General features: G+C 43.3%; 1 protein-coding gene across 2 annotated transcripts in view; it reads right to left on the reverse strand.

Annotated features, from left to right (window-relative positions):
* Positions 1 to 13,673, reverse strand: part of IARS2 (isoleucyl-tRNA synthetase 2, mitochondrial) — a 62,506-nt gene that overhangs the window by 12,186 nt on the left and 36,647 nt on the right. Inside the window, exons 13-17 of one of the 2 annotated variants that reach the window (XM_075595579.1) lie at positions 13,388 to 13,490; positions 11,379 to 11,475; positions 5,000 to 5,108; positions 2,198 to 2,300; positions 1,016 to 1,141 (exon numbers count right to left, since the gene is read on the reverse strand). In XM_075595579.1, the coding sequence (XP_075451694.1) occupies positions 1,016 to 1,141; positions 2,198 to 2,300; positions 5,000 to 5,108; positions 11,379 to 11,475; positions 13,388 to 13,490 (538 nt within the window). Of the gene's footprint in view, positions 1 to 1,015; positions 1,142 to 2,197; positions 2,301 to 4,999; positions 5,112 to 11,378; positions 11,476 to 13,387; positions 13,491 to 13,673 lie in introns of both variants that reach the window. The other variant, XM_075595578.1, reaches the window with a different exon arrangement.

Genomic DNA, 13,673 nt, shown 5'->3' on the forward strand with positions numbered 1-13,673 from the left:
GATGGGGGGGTCTCCTGGTGGTAATACCACCGTGATCACTTGGGAGGGAACTGCAACTTGATGATGTGCTTAAAGCTGCGCGTATAGTGCCCGCGACGGCGACACCCCAAAACAAAACAATTGACTCCGTCGCGAGCACTTATAGTAAGCGCGACGGGGAGACGGAGCGGCCAAAAATTTGGAAGCCGGGTAATTAGATTTTTCAGAGACTGTCACCACATGTGACTGTCTCTGAACCAATGACCCCGTCGCTAGCGACGTCGATTAAGTTTAATTATAACTTTCGCGGGTGGCGATGGCATCAGTCGTGACGCCAGCACTATAAGCGCGGCCTTAGTCTGCACGGAGCGGGCACTACTCCCAGCAGCAGAAATGATCATGGTGGCCTAATGTTTACTGGGACATTATTCTCTAGAGAGGAGCAGTGCGTAGCCATGCTTGGTTGAACCCAATATCCCAAACTTGCAATGCTCCTTTAAGAGAACATTATGGGTTGGAATAACGAAGACAATGGTAACTAAATTGTCAGACATGGGACATTTGTAGGCCTAGGAGCAAAAGGGCAATTGTAATGCAGTCCTGTAAGTAACGTAACTAACAATTTAGTTTGACTGTGCCAGACCCAATAGAAATACAGCCTGAAACAACCCTTCCATTAACATGTAACTGTAAGATAAATATATTGGGGTTTTGGTGCTTGAGAAATGTTCATAAATAAGTTTATATTTATAGCACACATCCATTGAACACGACACTGTTACCTGCCATAGGGTTGTAAAATAATTCATGGGTGTCAGAGGCTCAGCTATTGCTATCCTCACAGTGCAACACTCACAGCAAAGGGAACTCCTGGAGTTAACTCGTCGCTGCTACTTTGTTGCAGGCTCCTCCGACAGCAAAGAGAATATGTCTCTAGGGTTTGACCATTTGCTTCTCCGAGGGGTTACATGCCAACGCTCACATTGAAAGACATCTTAATGACTCAGTTATAGGGTAACATCTTATTGTTTCTCACCTTGTTGATGTCATCTCTGGCTGAATTGAGCACCGTCGGTCCGATCAGCACTTCAGTGAAGACATTGGACTCTGCCACCCACCAGCGCAGGACATCAGCCCCATATGCAGGCTCCTTCACTTTGTCCTGATTGGGAAGCAACACAGACACTTACACTGTACAATGTCATTCTCTCGTCACAGACCAGCACCATCAGCATTACAGGCCAAAGCTGCAACTAGGGACTCCAGGAAACAGGACGCTTTCCAGGATTAAACTGTGACAGAGCGAAAGACTGACAACCGTTGCCTAATATTATTATGTAATATTAAGTCCGTTATGGAATTCATTTGGAGTGTTGTGCACTATTATCGATACAACAGTTTTCTTGCATACGTATGACAAACTGAGTGGTGGGGGGGGGGGGGGGGAGGGGAGGGAAGCTTGCTCATTGTCTGCAATGGAAATGGACTAAACGTTTTAATTAATGTGGGCATGTAGCAACAGAAGTATAGATCTTAAATGACTAGCAAGTATTCCACTTGCAAGAAGGCAGATTCACTGCACTAAAAGAGGCAATCGAAGCGGACAATTTTTTTTCTTCTGTTTTTTTTTAAAACATAGGGTTGAAGCAGGGGGTCTCCGGATCTGAACCCAATTAATTTCAGCTCCGGGGACCCCCTGCTTCTGGAGATACAGACCTCCATCAAAGGTGCCGGTAGCCGCCCCAGCTCGACTTGCAGGGATCAAAGTAATGGCCGCTTTTCAAAGCTCCCGCATCCTTCGGGCCAATAGGAAGTTGTGACGTCATCCGGTGCGGCTTCCGATTGGGCAACGTTGACCGTGGGCTTTAAGCTTTGCCGAGATACCAGCACTCCCTTCGGCGCTAAGTATCTCGGGAAGTAGGGGGTCCCTAGAGCTCAAATGAATGGGGTTCAGCGCCAGAGACCCCCTGCTGTGCATATGGCATGAATTGCTCCTGTAACTCACATAGGCAGTTATTCTCTCAAATTCTCTCTATAAACATACAAAATGATTTACGGTCCTACATTGTCTGCCTGTTCACTATTAAACTTCTGGAGAAGGAAGTTGAGAGTTCCTTCCTCAAGTCCCATATGTAAATAACATAACAAAGGGATCGTTTCACAAAATCCCCTCTACCGATCTACATTTTCATTGAACTTCAAGAAGACATCGACTTACCTGTCCCCCGTTTATAATAACATCCGGGTCCACCACGTTTCCAACAGATTTGGACATCTTTTCTCCCTTCTCACTCAGCGTGAAGCCATGAACAATGACGTTTCTTGCAGAAGAAGTTAGGTAGAAGTTAATACCACGTTACCTTTCATCCACCAAATCTCTACTGATCACCATGCCACTGGAGTGTAGGTCCTCCCTACAACCAATGTATACATATCACTAATATCTTTAGGAAGACAGAGGTGGAGAATGACAAAGCATAGTGCTGTCGGAAACATTTAATGAGACTGTTTTGCATATAGACAGGTTAGCAACTCTCTATATTTGTGCAATTTAGAATTTACTTCTGTTAATCATATTCTAATAAATTGTATTGTCTTTATTTATATAGCGCCATTAATGTACATAGCGCTTCACAGTAGTGGTAATCAAATAAATTACAGATTATATAAATAACAGATCATGGGAATAAGTGCTTCAGACATAAAAGTAACATTAAGGAAGAGGAGTCCCTGCTCCGAGGAGCTTACAATCTAATTGGTAGGTAGAACGTACAGAATTGAATTACGGGAGCTATTTCTACATACACCTGGCCGGAGGTTAACTCAGGAAAAACAATGTCCGTTCTGGTTTTGGTTCCAATAGTGCTATTTTGATTAATTTAACGCGGCTTCATGAATCTCAGCCTTTGACTTGAAAACTTTCATTTGATAAATACTGTACGGGTCAATTAGGGCATTTGTAACAATGTTTTTAGACTATCCATAGGCCATTGAGATGACCCGTATTAGGAACATAGGAGTAGGTAATATGTTGAACAAAAAGTTTTGAACTTATTGTATTTATTAAAATTATTGTATTTATTTATAAAGTGTTTTACCAGGAAATACAAGATATTCACTCTTAATGTATGTCCTGGGCACAGAGTTGTGATGACAATACATCGTTACACATGATATTTACAGACATTTCATGGACAGTTAAGGATAATATATGTTATGGGCCTATTTAACAGTTACAGACCAGATTCAAATGTGAGACAACTGAAATGGGGGAAAGAGAAGCAGAAGAAGTAAATATTCTCTTGATGAACAAAAAGAAAAACAATTACATACAGCTCAACCCCGTTATAACGCGATCCGTTACAACGCGAATCCGCTTATAACGCGATGCACGCGTGGCTCCCAATTTTCGTATTTAGGAATACTTTACAACACGATTATTGGTATCTTAAATACTTTATTGTACAATGCATACAGTTGTACATTATTCCTAACGCGATCCATTTATAACGCGATGTGATTCTTTGGACCCCAAGCACAGCGTTATAAGGGGGTTGAGCTGTATTAATCAATTAGTTGATCATTGCAACATATCCGGTCATAATCAGAGGAGACAAATAGCTCTCGCTGCTGATCATCAACAAAACTCAGTCTCCGAGCTACGTAAGCAGCCGTGTGTTGTGACACTGGACAAGTGACCGTAGCGTGTTTCTCAAATCATCACTTCATTTCTGTCGCTGATAAGGAAATCATTGGTGACAGAGATATTTTGATGCCAGGTTGGGAAACGGCTGTTTGGTCTCCACTGTTTTTGCACGGATTTCTGTCTTGGCATCAAAGGAACGTTAATAAATAAACGTAATAAAAGCAATCTGAAGGATATCACAGAAACGGCATGATCCTGTGCCATTTTCATTATATGAAAACATTTTTTTTATTGCATGGCAGACCAAAGAATAAAGGTCAAGTAACAGAAGTGCAGACTCACAGACAGCTTTAGAATTGACACAGGCAAAAAGCGAAACATGCTCTTTAGACTACATTTATGAAAAATGAACATGGACAAAATATACTGTACATAAATACATACATATATACACACAAACAGTTTTATTGAAAACTATCGTGGCTGTTTCAGTGCATTCATATTGAAATGGCTTCCTTAACCGGGCACCTTCATAAAAGGTCTGGCACGTACCTATATGGTCCAATGTGGCTGGGATGAGATCCAAGGCAGTATCTTCAATGAAGTCTCATAGAACGACAAACAAACAAACAAACAAACAAACAAGACAAAAACAAAGAAAAAAAAGGGAAAAAGATCATAGTGCAACTAAAACAAAAAATCACTGATGCGGTATGCAAGAAATGGTTGCAATTTTAATGCGATGAATAAAAATAAATATAAAAACAACAAACACTGGATTGTTGGGCAAAAGACACTTATAAAGCAAAGGCATCCGAGAGGCAGAGCTGCGTTATCCATCTACCAGGCTCTGGTTCCGGACAGTGACATTGTGCTACGGGCTTACTTTTATCAGCTGTGCTGTAAGTGGGGTTTCAATTTTATCCCTCTCAGATGCCTTTGCTTTATAAGTGTCTTTTGCCCAACAATCCAGTGTTTGTTGTTTTTATATTTATTTTTAGTCGCATTAAAATTGCAACCATTTCTTGTAAACCCCATCAGTGATTTTTTGTTTTAGTTGCACTATGATCTTTTTCTCCTTTGTTGTTGTCTTATTTGTTTGTCGTTCTATGAGACTTCATTGAAGATACTGCCTTGGATCTCATCCCAGCCGCATTGGACTCTATTCGGTCAGGCTATATTTTTATTTTCTTTTGGAGGCGCCGGTTTATGTGTTTTTATTGTCTATATTGGTCTGTGTGGACCTTTTTTTTTCCTGGCAGCCCCCACTTTAATATTAATGTGTGTACTTATATTATGCTAGTCACGTAACTGTCACTAATTGTTATTTTTTGCATTAGCGCTGTTCCCACTGCCCTTTCCTTTTATACATACTTATATGGTGCTTTATTTCTGGCTGCCACACTGGTGAGTAGAGATGACTGGAACCAACCGCCTAGTTGGTCTTTTCCTTCCATGTACACGTCCGCTCTTTGTTCCCCCCCTTCTTCATGGTAAAAAATAAATAAATACAATACAGATCATCAACTAGAATAGAAAATGGAAATACTACGACGTACAGAATACGTACAGCACTTAGAAAGCATGGAACTAAACCGTATGAGCCAGGGAACCTACTTCACCTTGCATCACATGGAGAACTCCTGCTCTAGGTGGAAACACAAGATCAGTCGTGTACATTGCTCATTCTCAAGCAGAATACACCTGTCAAGTGTGTTAAAAAGCTTCGCTTGAACACGACAAAGAGGAAATAATTAAATAAAAGCATAATAATGAGGATGCAAAATGATATGGTTAATAACTAGGTAACAGAATATTATGGTGGAAGATATTTGCAGAACAATATTGGGGGAGAAGAGTCGGTGAATATTTCTGCGTTCCCAATTCCAGAATCTGCACCAATGTTTCCAACGCACAGAGCGACTTATTGTACGTTCAAATGGGCATTTCAGTTCCCAATATTATCAGTAACACTGCTTCCTTGGACATTACAGACCAGCGAACAGTTCTTTTAGCTGCTCTGCACATGCATGGGTTTGTGGCGAATTTAACCGTCTATGTCCATGAAAAGTTCCACTATTTCTATTTCTTAATTGCCATGTGGCTGGCGTATTGAAGGGTATTGCCTATGATTTATATCTTTATGGCACTGCCAACGTTGACTGTGCTTTTACCTGGTAAACTAGCTCTGGAGCAATGAACCCTACCCTGATAACATGGCAAATGAACCAGAGAATGGATAATTAAAAGTTTAGTATCAGTGTAGAGAGAGATAACATGACTTGGCCAAGGTCGCGTGAATCAGGTGCATTCAATCTCAGTAAAGGTCAAAATCAATTGTTCATATACAAATTTTACGTGTTAGTGTGTGTGTGTGTGTGTGTGTGTGTGTGTGTGTGTGTGTGTGTGTGTGTGTGTGTGTGTGTGTGTGTGTGTGTGTGTGTGTATATATACACACACTTCATATAAAAAAAATAAAGAAATTATAGAACAATTGGTTGTTCAATAAAACGCTTTTATTTTAATAGAAAGTCCTGTGAGTGCTCGCTCAAAAACAAAGAACACGTTTTTAGCCGTCAGATCCCGTCAATATGAACAAAAAATGAACGGTTCATTTTATGTACATGTGTGTTAACGTGTTTGTCTTTTCTGCGTAACATGTCTCAAATTAGCTTGTGCCACTTCTGGGAGCGACGGTGGCCACAGGGGACAATCATCTTGGGTCGGGGGGCTCAACTCCAGTCCTCAAGCTCCCCCTTCGATTGAGCCACCTGTGCTGAAGCCGGGATATCCTGAAAACCTGACCTGTTGGGGTGGTGGGGCGCCTGAGGACTGGCGTTGATCACCCCTGCCCAAGGTCATGTGAATATAGCAGCGTAGAAGTTATACTTTATAACGCAAGATGTTCTCTTTCCTTTGGAGAATCTCACTCCGACGCAGTGATCTGACGTGTGATCTAATCCCTGTGTGTTTGCTTTAAATCTGTGGGTCAGCATTAAAAAGAAAACAGATATGGATGTTGTAAAACATCAATTGCCCTGTTAAAAATTAAACAAACCGACCAGCGTTTCTTTATAATACGACTACTTCAGAGTGTCACTTTGAGCCAATAGACATTTTACATTGGTTGCACTAAAGGAGGTGGGGTTACCATCGGATAATTTCCTCCTTACTGTGGAGACTTTGAGAAGGAAGCTCTGGAGATCCATGCTAGTAAATGTGTACAAAGAGATGATGTATCGAGCAATCGAGATATATAGATCTATACACAGTGCTTTTTGTGTAATAGAAAAAATGCCAGTTTCCAGCCTCTAACCTTCACATCTCCGTCGCATTATGTTGCCATGGCAACGCGGCACCTAATGACACCACACATTGCCACGGCAACATAACGCGAGGCTGATGTGGAGCAAGAGAAGGTTAGAGGCCGGGTACCGGCATCTTTTCTATTACAACAAAAGCACTGTATGTGTGTATACACACACACACACACACACACACGTAACAAGACTTGCTGTCCCCAGCGCTGCGGACGAACAAGTACACAGACGCGATGGAGCAGCGGGCGCCATGCATCTGAATGTGACCCTCGCAGTGTTGTTCCTTCGGTGCCGCAGGCGTGTGACCGTGTGGCAGCGAGGACAGCTAGCTACATATGTATGTACATATTTATTTATATTGTGCGCGTTATATTGACACACACACAAATACACCACAATGGCAAGTACACAACCTATCAGATGAAATGGATAATAATCTATGGGTGACGTTCTAACGCGTCCGTTTGTTTGAATGTTTGAAATTGGTTTGTGTCTCAACATAAAAATAAACTTTAAATAAAATACCATTTTGACAGTGTGGACTGAGCCAAGAAAAGAATAATTATTTCGGTATATTGCAATGTCAACGTTTTGACTAATTGCAGCATATTGTTATTATCTCATCCCAGATATAAAAAGCAACCATTACACAAACCTCTGTGTCTTTGGAAATACGCTTGAATCAGCTCTGCTTAATTACAGAAACATTTATGTAAAAGTTCCACTAATAAAGGGAATATTCACAAAAGTACGAGTGCCCGTTCAAATGCACCAACATTAATGAGGAGTACTGGCTACTGGGATAAGTGAATATACTACAGATAGTTTCACGCTGGGTTATTTCCCTTAATATGAACATGCTACTCTGTATAATGGCATTAAAGGAGCAGTTTTATTTCCCCATGTAGAAGTTGAAGCTCTGAAGACCCCCATGTATAGGAAGCAGGGGGTCTTCAGAGCTGAACCGCATCGACTCCAGCTCTGGGAACCCCCTGGCTCCAGAGATTCTTACAGGGGAAGGGGACGCCAGCAGCATCCCCTTCAGAGAAACAAAATGGACATTTAAAGCTCCCGTGTCCCGCGGGCCAATAGGAAACTGCAATGTCATCCGTCGTGGCTTCCTATTGGCCAGCGTGATGTGGGGTAATTGTACCTCCATGCTGTACCAGCAGCACTTGCAGTACCTTAGGAACCAGAGGCACCAAAGCGGACATTAACGCCACTTGGTTCCGGAAACCCGCTGCTTCTTATACATATAATAAAAGGGGCTGGGGGGGGGGGGGGGGGGAAGAAATGCTGCTTTAAGCATCTTTACACTCCTGCTGCAGCCGATATTTCCTCCTTGAATGGACCTCAACAATACCCCCAACACACAGAAGCAGGCCTGGTCCATCCTGCTGATTTCATATGCAACCTGCCCCCCCTGTCCTGAGATCCCTTGTAATGAGATGTTCTTTATTCTTCAGTACTGGTGGGCGAGGGATGCCTGAGGGGGATTGAAGGCTGGTTCTGTGCATACAGCACAGCAAAACGTGGAACAGAGCTGTTTGGGTTACGCAATATTGCCAAAAATGTCCTTTGGAATCATTAGCCGCTTAAGATAATAGGAAATGCCGCTATGCCGGTGCTTTATCTTGCCCCGTAATGGTTAGGAAACAAGAAAAGCTAAATAAATACAAATGTTGAATTGTGTTAAAAAAAACAATTTTTACAACGCGGCGAGATGTGGCATATACCCGAGCTCTGGCCTGCCCGTCAGCCAGGAGCACTCATTGTGTAAGAGCGCTCGCTAGCAACTACAGCCGTGAGCACTCATTGTGTAAGAGCGCTCGCTAGCAACTAAAGCCACGAGGACACGTTGTGTAAGAGCGCTCGCTAGCAACTAAAGCCACGAGGACACGTTGTGTAAGAGCGCTCGCTAGCAACTAAAGCCATGAGGACACGTTGTGTAAGAGCGCTTGCTAGCAACTAAAGCCATGAGCACTCATTGTGTAAGAGCGCTCGCTAGCAACTAAAGCCATGAGGACACGTTGTGTAAGAGAGCTCGCTAGCAACTAAAGCCGTGAGCACTCATTGTGTAAGAGCGCTCGCTAGCAACTAAAGCCATGAGCACTCGTTGCGTAAGAGCGCTCTCTAGCAACTAAAGCCGTGAGCACTCATTGTGTAAGAGCGCTCGCTAGCAACTAAAGCCATGAACACTCATTGTGTAAGAGCGCTCTCTTGCAACTAAAGCCATGAGCACTCATTGTGTAAGAGCGCTCGCTAGCAACTAAAGCCATGAGGACTCATTGTGTAAGAGCGCTCGCTAGCAACTAAAGCCATGAGGACACGTTGTGTAAGAGCGCTCGCTAGCAACTAAAGCCACGAGCACTCATTGTGTAAGAGCGCTCGCTAGCAACTAAAGCCGTGAGCACTCATTGTGTAAGAGCGCTCTCTAGCAACTAAAGCCACGAGGACTACGCTGTATTCTTTCATTTAACCAAAAGCAGCATTGAGGGTCACAGACGAAGGCTGCAAATAAATACTTGTGAATGATCATCAGAGCCGCGCTATACACATGCAAAATGGCTCTTCCAACGCCTCCTCGCGCTATCTTAGGGGTCAATTCAACACAAATGAAAATCCCCTTTAACGTCAATGGTGATTTGCATCAGAAAAAGGCCGCACATCGGACAATATAGAATTACCTTTTAGGAAAGCACTGAAAGTGGCAGAACTCTAATACAGCACCGTCAGGGCAGGACCATTCATTCTATGTGACACATTGGGCTGTATTTCTTAGCGTTATCAGCACAATCCCTGTCATCATTAGAGATATGGATGGCGGCCAGTCAGGTATCTGTACAGTACGCTACTAACCATAAAGCCTATTATTGTTTTAGTAGTCTTACTCCGTTTATCTTTCCATTACAATGTTCCCTTTCTAGCAGTGTGACACCGAGTATGCAATGCGGTTTGCATTATTTTGCATTATTTTGCATTGTAGCTCTGAACTGGCGGCCCTTCCCTGAATGAAAGTGAACCCCGGACACTACAGTAGCATGTTGAATAGGTAAATGTAGCTCATTCAGCCTTCACAAAAAGAAACGGAATACGTTCAGTGTCAGCCGAGTAGAAGTATTTTGAAATAATTCTTTAAGCGTTCCACTTTTTCATGAGCCGCGGATATGCTGAATTCAGCAGGCCCAGGAAAATAGAAACTTTACGTTTTCACAAATGAAAAACTACATTTGAAGGAAATGGATTACACTGAATTTATTTTTAAAACACGTTTTTCTCCGGACACTTGTCTCTTTAAAAAGAAAAAAAAAAGAAGCTATACATGAAATAAACCATACACGCTTTAATAAAATAATTTGATTGCACATAGCTTTAAAGTAGCAATACTACACCCCCCCTCCTTTTTTTAATTTGTATCTGTAAAGCATGTGACAATGTATAAGGCCGCGCTTATACCGAGCGCGACGGGACGGATGACATCACCTGTTGCCGTCAGCAAAAGTTGTAATTCACTTTCCGCCGACCAAATTTCTGATTGGTTCAGAGGCTGTCACATGTGGCGACGGCCCCTGAAAAATAAAATTTGACCGGCTTCAGAAATTCGCGCCGCCAGCGTCGCTCCCATCACGCTTACTATAAGCGCACGCGACGGCGGCAATACATTTGTTTTGCTGCGACGTCGCGTCGCCGGCACTATAAGCGCAGCTTCATTCTACATTCTTACCTAAGCTCCGGTTATAAATCTGTACAGATCCTTATGGTGTTACTAACACAACGGCTGCTTCAGTGAGTGTAACTCAGCAGCTACAATGTATCCTTATATTACTATGGTAACATGATCTAATGTTACAGTTTGCAGCTCAAACTGCTGGGAACATTGACAACAAATGATCCCAAATAGGAAAGAGTTGCAAAGCTCTTGCACTGCTGGGGAGGTGGCTAAAACCTGCTATAGAAATCAAAGAATGCTTCAAAACTCATTAAAAATGGAAAGAAGAGGAAGAAGAGAAACAAAAAGAAGAAGAGGAAGAAGAAGAGGAAGAAGAAGAAGAGGAGGAAGAAGAAGAGTAAGATTTCATGTTTAGGCGCTTAAAAAACAATACATAACAGCAACAAAAGAATACCACATAAGTGCACATTAGCATGACCTCCCCAATCTTACTTATAGGAGACGCACAAGTCACAGGATTTTCTCTCCCCCGGCACTTTCATGACTATTACAGCCGAACAAACTCATTAGGACAAACATTGCATCTCATAGTGGCCATAATATCCTGCCAGGAGGAAACGGGCAAAGAGCTAATGAACCCGGGCTCTCCGGCATGCAAGATAATGGCGCCCGGTTTCCTAGGAACCTCCCTGGTTGGTGGAAACTGTGGACTTGCTACTTTAGCACAATCTATACGCGCTGCGCAGTAATTATAGTCACGTACCTTCCAAAACGTGAGCCCAAGATGTTCCACTGTCAAACCAGATGTCCAACACATCTCGCCCCTGCTCAAAATCCAGCACGTCAGAACCGACGCCAGCCTAACGGGAAGCGGGACGAGAGGAGGAGCGTAAAACACAGGCAGGCGAATACAGGCAAATCCCAGCGATATTAACCCCCTGGCTGCCAGAGGCCTGCCACCAATGGAGCAGCTAAAGGGTTCACTACAAAGGCAATAGGCCAGGGGTGGCCACCTCCAGTCCTTACAGACCACCAACAGGTCATTTGTTCAGGATATCCCAGAATAGTCAGAATGAGCCACCTGTCCTGAAGCAGGGATATCCTGAAAACCTGACCTGTTGGTGGCCTTTGAGGACTGGAGGTGGCCGCCCCTGCAATAAGGAATACAATTAAAGTGGTGTATTCCTATATAGAAGTACCGTATTTCCTCGATTGTAAGACGCCATCGATTTGGCCCTTACAATCCAGGAAAATTACTTTTTCACTCTCCATGTTTCAGGAAAGGTCCCATGTCAGCGAAGGATGAAGCAGGCAGCAACGGCAGGAGTGGTCCCACGTCTGCAGATGGTTGAAGATGGACAGCGGACGGGAGTGCGGTGGCAGGACAGGTCCCAAGTCTGCAGGTGAATGAAGATAAGAAGACAGCAGGTGTGCGGCAGCAGCACGAGATCATAATAGCAGGAAAGCTTAGTAGGAGCAGAGCAGCATAGGGGAACGGCTGGGGAGGTGCACATTGTAACCAGAGGTCAGACATCGGTCAACATCCGGTGTTACAGTGTGCACCTCCCAAGCTGTTCCACCCCTGCGTAACTCTCCTGCTATTATGATCTCCTGCCACCGCCACCGCACGCCTGCTGTCTTCTAAACTTCACTCACCTGCAGACTTGGGACCTGTCCTGCCACCGCCGCCGCACTCCATCTGCAGACGTGGGACCTCTGCTACCGCCTGCTTCATCCTCCGCTGACATGGGACCTCTCCTGAAACATGGTAAGTGAAAAGAGGTTAGTACTCTAGACACTTTTTAAATTTTTTAATACATCGATTCTAAGACGCACCCCGATTTCAGACATATGAAAATCGGAAAAAAGGTGCGTCTTAGAATCTAGGAAATAGGGTAGTATAACAGTAACCAGGTTACAGGTGTATATCCAATAGGTGAGCCCCTAAAAAATCCCCAATATAACATCACAGAACTCCCTAAAACAAGAAGTCTGCACTGAATGTGCACTGAAGTTCTTCATCCAAAATAAGAAGGTATAGCAGCAGTTCAAGCAATATCCTATGTGTTTGTTTTTTTTGTTTTAATAAATCAGTTCTGTACCGTGAGAAAATACTTGTAGCATTTATCAAATTTTTTTTTTTATCATTTTAAAGACATTTGTAATGTTTCTAATGTAGGAAGCATTTCCAAGATGACAGCCCCTTCCCCTTCTGATAGGCTCTGGCTCTTGAGCCCCCCGCCCTCTCTCTAGCAGTGCACCAATTGTATCTAGTACCTGCCCAGTCACATAATATTGCTGGACTACATTGCCCACAATGCAGTGCAAGAACTGAATTAAATAACCCGAGTAAGCTATCGATTACGCATAGTCCCCATTTTCCATCACCTGCATCATCTCAGTTCTGGTGGCTTCCGGGCACCGAAAAATCCAACAATATACTCACTAGGTTCCCTTTCCCTCGAGTTAATATCCTGCAATTCCTCACTACCGTAGGTATCAAAAACTAAAATAAGAACTTTTCCAGCAAGAGTCAATTATCGGAGTGTTCCCCCGAATAGTAGAAACCGCAGCCGGCACCATGATATGTTTGTCAATCCATTTTTACCCGTCATCCTTACGCATACTCACTTCTTCATTTAAATCAATGTTATGAGCGGAAGATGCCTTTCATTGACAGGATTTCTGGAAACCGCCCCAATTTTGCTACAAAGCAGAATCCACTATCCCTAAAATGATTCTGTATGGAGTAAATCGCTATTGAAGTGCTACCTGTTGAAGGACCTCCTTAGGAAGCAGCTCCTCTAAAGGATGAGTCCACCACACATCAGTGCCGTGCTCCTCCACCAGCTTCATGACATGTCCAATACTGTGTCTGTGGGGGGGATAGAAGAAAGGAAGCAGTGATTCAGGTAAATAAAGCACGAGATACTGTTGAATCGTTAACACGTTCCGGTTTTTACAACGTTCGGGTTATGTTGCTCGATTTACTAGTTGCATTCAACTTTTACAAACTCAGTTTATATTAGCACCAGAAGAACTACAGAAACAAGGAAGA

This window comes from Ascaphus truei, chromosome 4 (genome assembly GCF_040206685.1).
Source record: "Ascaphus truei isolate aAscTru1 chromosome 4, aAscTru1.hap1, whole genome shotgun sequence".
NCBI lineage: Eukaryota > Metazoa > Chordata > Amphibia > Anura > Ascaphidae > Ascaphus > Ascaphus truei.